Below are 16,445 nucleotides of genomic sequence, written 5' to 3'. Positions count from 1 at the left end.
CCCACTTCTGCCACCTTGACCTCTCAACACTGCAAATGCTGATTTATCTGAGATATTAGAGTTTTCCATAGATCCAATGGAAGTCCTCCGAAGACGAGCAAACACCTCCTCTAAAGATGGAAGGGAAGATCATCCTAGTATCTGGGCTCGTATTGGTTCATACTCAGACTTCAGCCCCACCAGAAACCAAGTCACATCAAGTTGTTCTCTCTGTTGCTGTTGAACCTTGATATCAGAAGTGAGAGGATGATAGACATTTAACTCATTACGGATATTTCTCATATTGGCATAGTACTCCTCAAGGCTCTGATTTCCCTGTTGCAGATTGAAGTATTCCTGATACAGTTGATATACCCTAGTTGTATTATCCTAACCAGAATACAATTTCTTAGCATGATCCCACACCTCTTTGGCTGTGTCAAGAAACATGAAGTTCACACTGATTCTGGGTTCCATACTGTTCCACAACCATGTGATGATCTGTGCATCTTCCTGTTCCCAGTCTTCGTACTCCTGAGAATTAGTGGGGGGGTTCTCCTCTCTTATGTGCTTTACCTTCTTCTTCGCCTTCAGAAAACCTCTACAGACTTGGCCCAAGGGACATAATTCTCTCTATTCAGTTTAATGGAGGTCATTTGAACATTCAGGTAGTTGGTAGATATCATCACACTAGGTTTACTATCACTGTTATCTGCCCTTGCCGTATTCCCTTATCACTGAATCCTGAGCACTACACACTGCACATTGCACACAGACACTTCACCGAAATCTGCACACTGATTTCAGCAATCATAAAGGCTGAAAGCCGTACTAGTAACACCACAAACCCTACTCTACAGCTACCGGAAATTTCACCATTAAGTAAACACTACTTTCCTTCGAATCACACACGAACCAGCATAAACCCTATCATACTGCAATCTGAAAACCCATCATACGATCTGTACCACACCTCTCATGTGTTCCATAACAGAAATTATGCATAAAAAAAACTCCTTACCTCATCGCCTAAAGGCCAACCACACGAAGAAATGAAACATCATTGCACCACACGCACTAGCCCTACATTAAATAAGGGCACTTATGTCTTTTCCAATTATATTAATAATATAATAACAGGTCTGGCTGAAACTAGGGTTGACTTTTTTTCCTAATTCGAACCAGACCTTTTCTCTTCTTCTTCTCTTTTTTCCTTCTTCTTTCCTCTCTTCCTTCTTGCTGTTTACTTTACTTTTCAGCTAACAAACAAAACAGACTTCTAGGGCAGGCCGAACTTCAACATGGTATCAGAGCCACATTAAACAAATTGGACTTGCTAGAATTCTGTTTTATGCGCATTCGAACTAGGGTTTCTCTTGGATTTCTCAGCCGTTGGTTGGAGACTGGGAAAAGGGCTGAAAAGGAGTGATCGCCCTCTTCCCTTGGAGGTTTCTATGCCTCCGGTGGTGTCGTTGGTGATTGGTTGCTGTGGTTTCTAAACAAAACCTATTGTGCAGGAATTGTGGTCCCCACCAACACAACAAAAAGTTAAATTGAACTTTGATGGGAGTTCAAGAGGTAACTCGGGCCCTTCAGGTATAGGAGGAGTATTCAGAGATGAAAATGGCAGAATTGTGGCTTTGTTTTCAGGACCAATAGGAGTGGGGGACTCATTGAGAGTGGAGGTGATGGCCTTGCTTCAAGGTGTAAGATATGCAAAACAGTTGGGGTTGCACCAAATTGAGATAGAGGGAGACTCTAAATTGTTGATTGAGTGGCTGCAATCTAGTAAGTTGGGAGCCTAGATTTATAGACAGCTTATAAGGGAAATCTTCAACATAACAAGGGAGATCGGTGCGTGCTTCAAATGGACAAGGAGATCAGCTAATGGTTTATCTGACACATTGGCTAAACAAGGGACTGTGAGGGAGAGTATGTTCTGGGCAGTTTTGTAAGAAAGATTACTAGGGGCCCAACACCTACTTAGGGGTTGACAGCTGTACTTAATCTGGAAAGTTATTTTTAAGTTATATTAATGAAGTTATCGTTTCCAATAAAAAAAAAACCCAACTTCTTGAAGTAATGTTTCAGCCGTAGTAATTCACAATTAGTATATGCCATAGCTCTATATTCTACTTCAACATTATTCCTAACAATCACGCTTTGCTTTGTACTCTTCCAAGTAATGAGGTTTCCTCCAAGGAATGTGCAATATCATGTGGTAGATTTTCTATCAATTGTGAATTCTGCTCAATATGCATCTGAATATCCCTCTAATGACTATTCTCCTCCTCTCTCCTGCCTTGTATAGTAAATAAACTTATAAACCAAGACCTGAGGCTCCCTTCATATAGTGTAATACCCTAATAACACTCTCCAGTGATTAGTTCTGGGACTCTACATGAATTTATTTAACACTCCAACACTGAAGGATGTATCTAGCCTAGTAATGGTGAGAGAAAATTAATTTACCTACCAATCGTCTATATCTCCTTGGATCTTCCAAAAGTTCGCCCTCACCATTAGTTATCTTCATATTTGGATCCATAGGAGTTCAACCAGTTTTGCTCCTAGTAACCCTGTTTCTTCCAACAAATCCAAGACATACTTCATTTGTAACAAAAAAATTCCCCATTTTGGTCTTTTATTTCAATTCTCAGGAAATACATTAGGGATTCCAAGTCTTTGGCTTAGAATTGCTACTATAGGAAGAGCTTAAGATCACAAATTCCCCATTTATCACTTCTTGTAATAACTATATCATCAACATAAATTGTTAGAATAATCTTCCTTGAAGGTGTATTTCTATTAAAAACCAAGTGATCAACACTACATTGATGTAGTCCAAACTTCTACACAACACTACTAAACTGACCAAACCAGGCGTACACACATGGAAATTGTTTTAGCACATAAATTGTCTTCCGCTTGAACACTTTCCCTGCCTCCCTTCGAGCAATATACCCAGGAGGTTGCTCCATATATACCTTTTCTTGAAGCTCACCATGAAATGCATTCTCAAACTGAAGTAATGACTAGTCAAATGAGCTGCCAAAGAAAGTAATTACTCATATGGACTCCATCTTAGCACCTGTAGTACATAATTGGCACCATGTCATTTGTAGAGGCATGAGATCTGGCTTTATTATCCAGATTTAATTACACCACCCAACAAAGTCATAATTGAAAAGTCAATGTAGAGATACACCACATACCACTACAACTCTCTAGTTTTTGCTTTAAGCAACAGAAAACAACAGCATATAAGCATCAGACCTTCCTGAAATACCAAACATCAACCCAAGATTGAAAACTTCAATACAAATAATCCCAACCCTTCCTGAAAATTCAGTCAATCTCAAGAAACACCTAGAAACATTGCTGTTAATCTCAGACATAACAAAGAAAAGTGTTTCCACACTCCATTTGATCACCCAAACATAGCTAAAACAATAAGTCTCAACTCCTTATGCAGCCAACCTGAAACACACCCTGTATTGTCCCTCTTTCAACTGCTGAATAGAGGGTAATCAGTACCTCACTGAAACAACAGTGACCAACTCATTCTGGGCCATGGAAATCTCCTCTCCTTAAAGCAATCAATCCACTTGAGCCGTTTATTGAAGAGCCAAAGATTCCCAGGTGGTCAACAGTGCTCTGATACCATGTGATCTGCTCTGATATAAACTCAGAATAAGGAGAAAAAAGGAAGAAAAATAACTCTAGAACAGAGTTAGAGAAGAGGAGAGGAGAGTAGAGAGGATGAAAGAAAAGGGTTCGAGCAGAGAGATCAATTTGATCTCTCCTAACTGCTGCCCAACTTTTATTAACATCAAAGTAAATGTAAAATTACAATAATTCCTGTTTTGGAATGGTAGAATACTGATTTGTTACATTCTATTGCCAATGGGCATATTTATACACTAAGCTGCTGCAATAAATAGAAAGAAAGAAAAATAGAAACAAGAAAAAATAGAAAGAAGAGAAAATAGAAAGTACAAAAATAGAAAGAAAAAACTTTCTAAATCAATCCTTCCACAATCCTAGGAATATATACAATTCTATTTTCAGATCTGAACTAGTAATCCCACGTTTTCCAACACTCCCCCTCAAGCTGGTGAATAGAGATCCTCCATTCCCAGCTTGGCTATGATTCTCTGAAAGTCTGTACTACTGAGCCCTTTAGTAAGTACATCGGCCAGTTGTCCTTTTGTAGACACATAGGGAGTGCAAATCAACTTGCTGTCCAGTTTCTCTTTTATAAAGTGTCGATCAATTTCGATGTGCTTCGTCCTGTCGTGTTGAACAGGATTGTGAGCAATATTGATGGCTGACTTGTCACAATATAGTTTCATAGGCTCTTCTCGTGAAATCTTCAGGTCTTCTAAAATTATCTTCAACCAGAGTAATTCACACACTCCTTGCCATAGCCCTGAATTCTGCCTCTGCACTTGACCGAGCCACTACATTTTGCTTCTTACTCCTCCAAGTGATTAAGTTTCCTCCTAAGAAAGTACAGTAACCAGAAATGGACTGTATATGCTTCAAGAGCCAGTCCTCCATTTCTTCTGAATAAAATTCCTTTTCCTGGATTGGCTTTCAAATAGTGCAGAATTCTATGAGCAGCCTGCAGATGAACTTCTTTAGGATTATGCATAAACTGACTTATTACACTTACAACATATGCAATATCTGGTCGTGTATGTGCAAGATAAATGCGTTTTCCAACTAGTCTTTGGAACATCTCCTTGTCTACACTTGCATTCTCGTTGGCTTCTCCAAGTTTATGATTGGGATCTATAGGCGTGGAAGCTGGTTTACATGCCATATTTCCTGTTTCTCTCAAAAGATCAATAACATACTTTTGTTGAGAGATAAAGATGCCTTGTTTAGAATGTGCAACTTAAATTCCAAGAAAATACTTTAGTCTTCCCAAGTCTTTTATCTCAAATTCTCTGGCAAGGCAGTTTTTCAATGCTTCCTTCTCCTTTTTATCATTCCCAGTAACGATTATATCATCCACATAGACTACTAGTGCAATAACTCCCCCTAAGGTTGTGTGTTTAATAAACAATGTGTGGTCACCTTGACTTTGCTTGTAACCTGTACTCAGCATTACCTTCGTAAACCTTCCAAACCATGCTCTCGGAGATTGTTTGAGACCGTATAGTGCTTTCTTCAACCAACTAACTTTGTTTCCTTTAATGCCTTCTCCAAAACTCGGTGGAATGTCCATGTATATCTCCTCTTCTAGATCACCATGGAGAAACGCATTTTTTACATCAAACTGTTGCAAATCCCAATTATAGTTAGCAGCCAACGACAGTAACACCCTTACTGTATTCATTTTAGCTACTGGGGCAAAAGTCTCCTGATAATTTACCCCATAAGTCTGTGTATATCCCTTGGCTACCAGGCATGCTTTGTACCTTTCTAATGACCCATCAGATTTGTACTTAATTCTGAACACCCATTTACAACCTACCGTCTTCTTGTTTCTTGGTAGATCCACGACTTCCCATGTGTTGTTTTTTTCTAATGCCTCCATTTCCACTCTCATGTCTTTTCTCCACTCCTTATGGGATTTAGAGAATCTTTGGAATGATACATATTTGGCTAAAGGGTACAATGGGCGTTTGGTACATTCTCTGGTTCCTTTTCTCAGTGCAATAGGTACGTCATACTCATTCTCAAACTGTGAAGGTGTAGGTTTAGGATCTAAGCATCCCTCAGTTCTAGGATTAGGAGTTGAATCTTGGACTTGCATAGGTTGAGAATTTGGATTTTTCCTCTTAGAGTAAACCTGCATATATCTCACATTATCATGCACATCATTCGTGGGGTTAATAGTGTCCGAATTTGGTTCAATGGTTGGGTTGTTTGACTCTTGTTGAGACTCGGGAATGTGGGGCTCAGAGGAATGTGACTCAGAGGGATGTGATTCTTGACGATTGAATGTCTGTGAGGAGGGTAATACATCTAGGGAGAGTAGATCCGAGGCTTTATCTTCCATTAATGAGGGCTCCCCCTGAAGATAAGGTTGAGCGAAAAAGGATTTTCCTTCCTCAAATGTGACATCGATGGAGGTGTAGAATTTTTTGGTGGCTGGATGATAACATTTATAACCTTTCTGAGTTGGGGAATATCCCAAGAAGACACACCTGATTGCTCGTGGGTCTAATTTACCCTTATCATGGACATGAACAAAGGCAGTGCAGCCAAAAATTCTTGGTGTGAGATTATTTGAGGCTCGAATATCAGGGTAAAATTGAGAAAGGACTTGTATTGGGTTTCGGTTGTCAAGAACTTTAGATGGTAGTCTATTTATGGTGTAGGCAGCAGTAAGGACAGCTTCCCCCCAATATTGTTTTGGCACCTGATTTTGAAAGAGAAAAGCTCGGGTGGTTTGCAAAAGATGGCCATTTTTTCTCTCAGCTACCCCATTCTGTTGGGGAGTGTTAACATAGGAGGATTCATGCACAATGCCTTCTTTCTGAAAAAATGGGGACAAATTCTGATTAAAATAATCTGTAGCATTATTAGATCGAAACCTTTTAATTCTCATACCAAACTGAGTTTGGACCATGTTATGAAAGTTGGGAAGAATCGTACCCACATCAGATTTAGACTTAAGAAGAAAAATCCATGTGACCCTAGTGCAATCATCAATAAAGGTGACGAACCATCTTGAACCAGTAATGTTGGGAATTTGAGAAGGGCCCCATATATCCGAATGAATCAAATAAAAAGCAGTTGAAGATCTTTTATTGTTGATTGGGAAATAAACCCTTTTGTGCTTAGCAAGTTCACAAACATCACAATGAAATGTTTCAACATCAATTCCTTTAAACAAGGAAGGAAGCATTGTTATTAAAATAGGAAATGAAGGATGACCAAAACGGAAATGATGATGCCAAATTAAATCTTTATTGGAGGTAGATAAGAATGACTCGTGTGTGACATGCATAACAGTGTGAGATGATTTGTTGGTTGCTTCGAAGTAGTAGAGTCCATCTCTTTCCTTAGCAAGTCCAATCTTCTTCCCCGAAACCTGGTCCTGAAATACACAGTAAGAAGGGAAGAACACAACATTGCAGTTCACATCCTGGGTGAGTTTATGTATAGAGATAAGGCTAGTGGATAACTTAGGAACATGAAGCACATTTTTAAGTAATAGGGATAGAGTAATTTGAATATTCCCAATCCCTGCCACTGTGGTGAAAGAACCATCAGCAACAAAAATTTTTCTATTACTAGGACAGGGTGTATAGGTGAGAAAATGTAGTGAAGAGGGTGTCATGTGGTCAGTAGCTCCAGAATCAAGAATCCATGGAAAAACACTAGCCGATGCATGTAATCCTAGAGATAAAGACTCAACTGAGAGAGCAAGAGAGGTAAAACCACTTCCTGGTTTCAAGGATTTCAGGAAGCACCTTAGCCTTTCAATTTCTTCATCACTAAATGGTCCCTGACTTGAGTGTTCTTGCTGCGGGGTTGTGGAGACATTATGGACCTGTTGAACTCCTTTTGAAACTCCTCGATTTCCCCGTTCCTTACTAGATGTGGGAGGTTTCCCATGAAGTTTCCAGCACCGATCTTTCGTGTGTCTGGGCTTCTTGCAGTAGGTGCACCAGAGGTTATCGTTAGAGTCACGGGTGGTTGTGTCACGAGCCAAGTTGTGATTGTTCTCACCCTTTGAACCACTGTAACTTCCTCCCCTTGCCACCATGGCTGAGCCTTTGGGATCTTTAGGCTCAAGCATGATTCCACGACGGCTTTCCTCAGCTCTGACAAGGGCTATGACTTCATTCAATGGAGACACTTCTTCTTTGCCAAGAATTTGTATTCGGACCTGATCACATTCAGCATTCAGTTCGACCAAAAAATCATACACCCTATCTCTTTCAATAAAATTCTTCAAGATCACAGCATCATCTGTGCACTTTGTCTCAAGAACCTAATAATGATCAAGCTCATGCAATAAATTTTGCAGCAGATTTGCATACTCTGTAACACTCCTGCTCCCTTGTTTGGCCGCCACAGTCTTCACTTTGACCTCATAGACACGAGCAGCGTCATGGGCTTTGGAATAGGTTTGTCGGACAGCATCCCAAATAGCCTTTGCAGAGGGAAGAAACATACAAGTTTCACTGATCTCGGGTGTCATTGAACTCCACAACCATGACATAATCATGGAGTCCTCTTCGTCCCAAGCATCAAAATTTGGCTCGCCCAACCTTGGTCCTGTTCCAAGGAGGTGACTAATTTTTCCTTTTCCCTTCAAATAGGTACGCACTAGTTGTGACCACTTCAAGTAATTCTGGCCATTCAGTCTATATGTTGCCTGAAGATTCTGCAAATCACCAGTGTGAGGATGAGAATTTGTTGCTCCTTCATCGGTTTGGACAGGAGCACTTGTTGCAGTCATATCGGACATTGTTAATGGAGGAAAAATAAGGCCAGCAGGAAAGGAGAATAAAGGAACACTTCTGGTTACAGGTCAACACTGAAGGCCAGAAGAGAAAAACACAAAAAACTGGCAATAAAGGCCAAAAAAATCTCAAGGTTGACAAACCTAGAGCTCTGATACCATGTTTTGGAATGGTAGAATACTGATTTGTTACATTCTATTGCCAATGGGCATATTTATACAGTAAGCTGCTGCAATAAATAGAAAGAAAGAAAAATAGAAAGAAAAGAAAATAGAAAGAAGAAAAAATATAAAGAAGAGAAAATAGAAAGTACAAAAATAGAGAGAAAGAAATAGAAAGAAAAAACTTTCTAAATCAATCCTTCCACAATCCTAGGAATATATACGATTCTATTTTCAGATCTGAACCAGTAACCCCACGTTTTCCAACAATTCCCCACTTGAGTAATAAAAGAAATATATAATTGCCATTTATATCCTACAGTTCATCACACATATGACTTCTAACAACTTGGATAAGTTTCTAAAAATTGGGTTGATATCCTTGGTCTTTGTAATGCAGGTATCCAAACTGGGTAAACTTCAATATAAAAATGAGAACAGTACAGCCCAGGATGTAAAAGCTGATGACCTGCAGCAGATGTTTCTAGCCATGACAGAAGAGGTGATTTTCTTTATTTTTTCTCCTTCATTTATTGTATTTGTATCTATTTATAGAAAATGTATTTGTATCAATCAACAATAGGACCTCCTCTGTTGGCCATTAATCCAGAAACCTATTTCAGGTTCGGGTAATTATTGTCAAACTAGCTGACAGGTTACATAATATGCGTACACTTTCATATATGCCTCCACATAAGCAGGTATCACCATCCTCAATTTTGATGCCAATGTGCTGTCTAGTAGTATTGTTTCTAAAGTTGATATCTTGCTGTTTGTAGTCCAGTATTGCATTGGAGACATTGCAGGTTTTTGCCCCCCTGGCCAAGTTACTGGGAATGTACCAAATTAAGGTTTGAGCCCTTAAACCACATCTTAGAAAGACAAGTGCCTATCTTTTGCTTTTGAGTTCTAGATTGGCTTCCATGCTCACATCCAATCCTGTAAATTTATACTGATAATATTTTTGTCATTAACCTGTTGTGATCATCCAGTCATAATTTGAGATCAGTATCCTACTGCACAACTGATTCTATAGTCCTCCCTCTCTTTTAAATTTTGACCATCCTAGGTTATAATAATACATTAAGAAATACCCACTCCACCATTGCTTTATCTACTTGTATAATGGTGAATTCTGGCTTCAGGTCCTTGGAAAAGTTTCTGATACTGTTGTACCGGGGCATTAAGCTATTTTCTTTAATAGTTGGTCTCGGTTTTACTGAATTCAATATTTTTTTTGATAAATAAATGAACCTTTTATTAATTTGGAAATGTTAGCACATACAAGCAGCCTTCGGAGAGGCACGAGCTGTGATCTCTCCACTAAAGAAGAAAACAAAAGCAATAAGTTACAGTTGTGCCTAATACAAAACTTCCCTAGCTGCCCCTTGCTTGGCTAGATAGTCCGCCATAGCATTTGCTGATCTCCCAACCCATTGTATTCTTAGGTCCATGTTTCTTGTCAGCATCTTAAACTTTTAGTTTCATTCCTGAAGCATCAAACTACTGACTCTGGGTCCTGCAGCTAACATTTCTGCTCTAGTAGAGTCTCCCACTCCTAAAGGACCTGAGAAGATAAGTATCACATTCCCGACTTCATTCCTCAATACCCCACCTAACCCAGAAGGGCCCGAGTTTTACTGAATTCAATATTGAACATATAAAGCTGTAAAATTTCCTTCCCTTGCTATCTGTCTTGGACCATAAAATTTATCATGTCTTTCACATTGCGGTTACCTATTTATCTTGTATTCCTTTGTACCTGCTTCATGATTTTCTTTTCTGGTCAGAGAAATTTCAACTTTTTAAACATATATGTTGTGATGACTTGCTGCAGTCAGAACTGGAGAATTTATCTTTCATGTACATGAATGCCCATGATTATGCTAATGTTAAGAGAAGAGTCGCTGACCTTTATAAAGAGCATGAAAAGGAACTCTTGGAGGTATTATTTGTATTGCTGTCAACAAGGTTTTAATGTTTAATATCACGACCAGGAAGATGTTAAATCCCAAGTATTATCCAATCATTCTGGGTTATGGTTTTCTTGTTGATGAACTCCTTTTTCCTTGTTCCAGGCAAAGAGAATTCTAACAAAGAAAATTGAGGATGATCAGTTCTTGGATCTTATGACTGTAAAAACAGAAGTCCGCTCTGTATGTAAGGAACTTTACAGGTTAAGAAATATTCCTCAGCTCCATTTCTTTATATGCTTTAAAACTAATTTTGGCCTACTTAGTGAAAAAAAAACCCACCCCTTAATCTCCTGTAATGTGTAATATGTAATACCCCCAAAAAAATGCTGATAGCCACAATCTATGCTAAAGTTGTTACTATAAGGTTGTTGTAGGGTTTGCATGATATGCTACCAAATAAATGGGATGTTCAGAATCTTCAGATGGTTAATTGTGCTAGGAGACAACTTGTAACTTCAAGTTTGACGTAATCATTTTATACATCATATGAGACATGATGAATGCATTTTTTCATGTATCTGTACCAAATGGTGGATATACAATTTGCCAAATACAACTGAGTGGTTACATGTCATCAGTTAGGAATATTCCTAAGATAGTTTAGCTATTGCCAAATAAAAGGCTAGGAGTTAAGGACATGATCATGAAATTTCAAAAGACTTTACACCTTCAGGAACTTTATTAAGTTCAGTAGTAGTGTTTTAATACTTTGGAGAAATTGGAAGTCTGATTAGTCATGACTCAGAGAAACTAATCTACTAATATATTCTATAATAATCATGAAATGTAAAACAGGTGTATTTGAGTGAGGAAACTAAATTAGATTTGATTTGTTACTAATGGATCTGTAGTGACTTTTTATTTACCTGTTTTTCTGAATAAGAGGCTAGCAGCATGTTTGAAGGGGAAGCCCTCGTCTGAGGGCTTTGCTTTAATATATAAAAGCCATTACCCATTTTTGGGTCTTGGGAGGGGTGGACTGGATACAGACCTAAACTTTGGCTTTTTTCTTTTTTTTTTTTTTTGCATAAAGTGGCTGCTCAGACTCGAACGTACGTTCTCACACTTGCCAGCTAGAGATTTTACCATTACACCAAGCAATGGCCCCTAGATTTTACCATTATATATATATATATATATATATATATATATAAATTCAAATCAGCATTATCAATATCATGCAAACTCTTTTGACAATTTAATACAAATTTTCCTTCAAGTGTTGCTGTATAGTGATTCCATGATTAACGGTTTGATCCCATTTATATTTTCTAATAAATCAAGAGTAGCACAGTTTATCCCTTGTGCAGGATCTAGAGTTAAGACTTTTAATATTATCTTCTCTCTCCCTCTAAACCCATAATTGCATGGCAATTCTGCATCTACTACTTCTCTCATTTGTATATTGAAAAGAAGAAATAAAAGAGAATGGCTAATCATCATTTTATATAAAAAAAAAATCAATCCTAAGAAGTTGTTTCATTTCATTTATATCACCCAGAAACTGCACTATTGGCTGGTTATCAATAACCCTTCTATGCTTTGTGACATGAGTCATTAAAGTCATTGTCTTCAAGTGTTTTCCCTGAGCTTTCCCTTATGGTTTAAGCTTCATGCTTCTCTTGCAACATTGTATAGAGAGACTAGGCCGAATGGGCCCTAATATATATATATATATATATATTATATATATATATATATTTATGTTTAAGTAATGTTATATCTGTTTTATGTGTTAATGGGCCCGTTAACCTCTTTTTAAGTTCTTTTAAGTTACTGCTTTGCTGGCCGCCATTTAACTCTCTTGCAGACTTATAATTAGCATGATTAATTAAGTTTAATAAAAGATTAGTGAAGGGAGAGAGAACCATCAAACTCTCTTCTTCTTCTCCATCTTCTTCTATTTAGTGGTGGCAATTGGGTGGGTTGGGATGGGTTTGGTTTGGGTTGAGTTTCAACCCAACCCATTTAACTCGCCAACCCGTCAATGACCCAGTTATATAAAATTAAATGGGTTGGGTTCAACCCAAACCCATTAATCTTATATGTATGTACTTAAAACAAAAAATTAACTCCTTTTTAACAAATAAGTTAGTCATAGCTTAGTGGTAATAGTAGTTGCTATTTACACAAGTGGTGAAGGTTCAAATTACATTACATGCATGTTATTTTTATACAAGCAGTAAAGCCATTTAACTATGTTCGGGTTTCGGATTTGACAAACCACATAGGTTCAAACCGGTCAGACCAACTTGAACTATCTAATTAGATTGTCTTCGAGGTAATCGCATCAAGTTCAAGAGTGGTTGAACCATTTAGATCCGAATCAGTTCGATCGGACCAGTTCAGTCCAGTCGAACCAGAACCCGACCGAACTAGACCGGTTCAGTTTGGTCATGCTAGACCCTGACTAGGACAGTTCAATCTGGTCGGATCAGACCGGACCGGTTTAGTCAAATGGTGGATTGACTTGGGTAAGCTCATATCAAGTTTGTGCATGGGTTTGGGGGCAAACCAATTGGCCCGAAGCGGGTCAAAAGAAGTAAATCGGACTGTGACAGATTCGGGTTGGGTTGTACAGATATGAACCAAATTGGGCAAAGCAAGCGGGGCGGTTTAGGGTTTGGACCCCACCCGGTCCGACCCATTTCGGATTTGGGTCGACCCGGGCAGTTTGAATAATGGTTGGACCGGACGACCCAAACCGGGCAAAGCAAGCGGTATCAAGCCATCCCGTCCAAGGTCTATTTTGGATTCGGGTCGACCCATATTGGTATGTGTTGGATCGGGTCAGACCGCGTTGAATTGGTCCGGACTTGGGTCAAATTGATTTGGATTTATGTTGGGTGAACTGTGTTGATTTAAGACAACTAAATTTAGTCAATAATTAATAGAAAATTAATGCATTAATTATAAATTATTTAATTCAAATGAAGAAAATAAGAAAAAGGCTAAGGAATTAATATAATGTCTATAATGGTTAACCCAACAGTTATCCACAACCCAACCCAACCCAACCCAACCCATTTAAATGGGCGGGACCAGCGGGTTGGGTGACGGGTTGATCACACAACCCGACAAGTAAATGGACGGGTTGGGCGGGTTAGATACTGGGTGGGTTGGGTGGGTTCAACGGGTTGGGTGAAAATTTTCCACTCCTACTTCTATTCTATTGTAACCTTACTTTCGCTCTCACTTTTGTTATTTCTTTTATCAGTTTTATATCAGATTTGAAGGACAGACTCACATCTTGGTATCAAAGTTGTTCTTCCTCCACTTTTCTTTTTCTTTTTTTTTTTCCCATACATCCTTCGGTTAGAAGAGTGTATGGAGAGATAAGTTGATGATCAGTCAGAGGACTATTTGCCTAATTGGTAAAGGGTTTGGAGAGTTAGAATCTAGCCATAAATTGCTAGGAATTGGAACTGTATTTTTTCTGCCCAAAACCCTAGCCGACTAGAGAGATTTCAAGTTACAGGTTAAGGAGAAGGATTGAGTGTGATGCTTAGGGCTTGGGAGGTGTATTTTGATCCTCGGAAGTGTGCAGTTGAGATTTGAAGGAGGTTGGGTAGCTCTGGTAGGAGCGGCAACTTCTCTCTTCCTCCCCGATAGTCGGGTGTAGTGAAACCCTAGCTTTCTAATCTCCAGGTACTATACTGACCTCAGTTAGGTCCATAAAGACTGAAAAACTAGTTTTTTAATTTTTGTTTGATCAATGGAGCAATTTGAAAGTGAAATGAAACAAATGCCGAGGCACAATCCACAATTAAACTAGATTAGTGTGGCCACAATTAAACTAGATGGAACCAATTATCTAGCTTGGGCACAATCCATACGGATTTATGTTTGCAGTTGAGGTAAACTAGGGTATCTCACAAGTAATAAGGTGAAACCTGCAGAGACAGACCCTGCATATGAGAAATGGATGCAGGAGAACTACATAGCGATTGGGTGGTTGGTCAACTCTATGCAGACCCATATAAGTTAGCGTTACCTCTAGATGACCTCAGCCAAGGAGATTTGGGACAGTGTTAACTTATTCACAGAAGTTAAATGTTGCAAGAGCCTATAATTTGAAGACTGATGTGAAAAATCTGAGATAGGGGGAGAAGAGTGTAGCAATTTACTACCCCATGCTGAAATCACTGTGGTAGGAAATTGATGTTATGGAGACAGTTGTGTGGGAGAGTACTAAAGAAGCAGAGGCATTTAGAAAATTTGTGGAACGAAACAAGGTGTTTGAGTTTCTCGCAGGACTCAACCCTGAGTTCAACATTACTAGGCAGAACATCCTAGCCAAAGATGAGGTCACTCTAGCTCAAGCATATGCCATGGTAAGTAGTGAAGATAGTAGGCGGCAAGTACAGTTACAAGGACCATCTACAGAACACTTTGCACATGTTGGAATAAAACCAAAGGGGTTGATTGAGAAGAAGGAAGTGATATGTAAATACTGTAAGAAGCTGAAGCATACTAAGGACACTTGTTGGAAACTTCATCCAGATCTTTTCCTAGACAGGTTTCAGAACAACAATAATAACAACTTTAAGAAGAATGGTCAGATTGGGAAGCCTAAGAATGCTAATGTTGCCACAGTATCTGAGGGTGGAAACAAGGAAAGTGAAGAGAAATCAGCTATGTAGTTGGCAGCGGTAAAGGTAGAGTTTGAAAAGTACGGGAGGTTCATTAATCACTTGAGACCACTGTTTCAGCATCCAACCCTTCAAGCAACACCTCATCATCCGCATTTGCTCACTCAAGTACTCGTGCTTCTGCAAATCATGCTACGATTTCAAGTAATCATAAAATCCCTTGGATTATTGATCCTGGTGCATTAGACCATATGACCAATTTATCTAATCTCTTGTGTTCATATCAGCTCCTCTCTAGTAGAGAGAAGATATCCCTTGCTGATGGGTCTCGTGCTCCCATCTTTGGCAAAGGAGATATCAAGGCCTCTGACACCCTTGTTTTATCTTTTGTTCTTCCTGTCCCCAAGCTTAATACCAACCTTTTATCTGTTAGTAACTTGACTAAATCCATGAACTGTAGCATAACCTTTTTTCCTATCCATTGTGTTTTTTAGGACTTGAAATCCCATAGGACGATTGGGAGTGGCCATGAGGCGAATGGAATATATTGTTGGGCACACCTGATAAGAGTCTTGGACCACCTAATAGAGTTGCTTTTGAGAATGTTTTGTTAGAGTCTATTGATGGAGTCATGTTATGTCATTTACAATTTGGTCATTTACATACTCGATAAAGTGTCTTTATCAAGTCTTCATTGTGAGTTTTGTGAACTTGCGAATCATTGTAGACATTCTTATTCAATAAGCAATAACAGATCTATGGGGGATTACAAATATTTTGTTCTCTTTATTGATGATCATTCTCGTTTTACCTGGATTTATCTCATTAGATCCCGGGATGAAGTACTAACTATTGTGCAAAAATTTCATGAACTTATCCTTACCCAGTTTAACACCCATATCAAAATATTCGAATATGATAATGCCAAGGAATATTTTGAGAAGAACCTCTCATCCTACTTTGAAACCTTTGGGGTTATTCATTAGAATTGTTCCTACACTCCACAACATAATGGAGTAGCGGAAAGGAAGAACTGCCATTTGGTTGAGGTCGAGGTGTAAATCGAGCTGTCGCTTGTAACCCGGCACGACCTAGCCTAGCATGGCACGATACGACACGACACGATGGCATGCAGGCCATGCTAGGACTGGGGTTCTAGGTCCAAGGGCTGGCACGGCATGAGACGGCCCGTGGACCCATAGTGGGTAAGGTGATAAGTAACTTTACAATGACCAAACTACCCCTCCTAACAACTAAAAACTAGTTTTTAGGGTATTTTGGGTAATTGAATTATTTTCAATTCCT

At 38.9% G+C, this 16,445-nt stretch overlaps 1 protein-coding gene across 12 annotated transcripts in view; it reads left to right on the top strand.

Moving 5' to 3' along the window:
• LOC148861435 (putative GTP diphosphokinase RSH1, chloroplastic) overlaps window positions 1–16,445 on the top strand; it is a 54,282-nt gene that overhangs the window by 22,644 nt on the left and 15,193 nt on the right. For all 12 annotated transcript variants that reach the window (XM_088986093.1, XM_088986092.1, XM_088986090.1 and 9 more), the window contains exons 7-11: window positions 8,973–9,074; window positions 9,196–9,273; window positions 9,352–9,423; window positions 10,410–10,517; window positions 10,651–10,748. In XM_088986093.1, the coding sequence (XP_088842219.1) occupies window positions 8,973–9,074; window positions 9,196–9,273; window positions 9,352–9,423; window positions 10,410–10,517; window positions 10,651–10,748 (458 nt within the window). The remainder of the gene's footprint in view (window positions 1–8,972; window positions 9,075–9,195; window positions 9,274–9,351; window positions 9,424–10,409; window positions 10,518–10,650; window positions 10,749–16,445) is intronic.

Source organism: Nelumbo lutea, chromosome 4, assembly GCF_056320005.1.
Source record: "Nelumbo lutea isolate HS-2025 chromosome 4, American lotus-T2T, whole genome shotgun sequence".
In the NCBI taxonomy this organism is placed as follows: domain Eukaryota; kingdom Viridiplantae; phylum Streptophyta; class Magnoliopsida; order Proteales; family Nelumbonaceae; genus Nelumbo; species Nelumbo lutea.
This window is presented reverse-complemented; position numbering and strand designations above follow the sequence as displayed.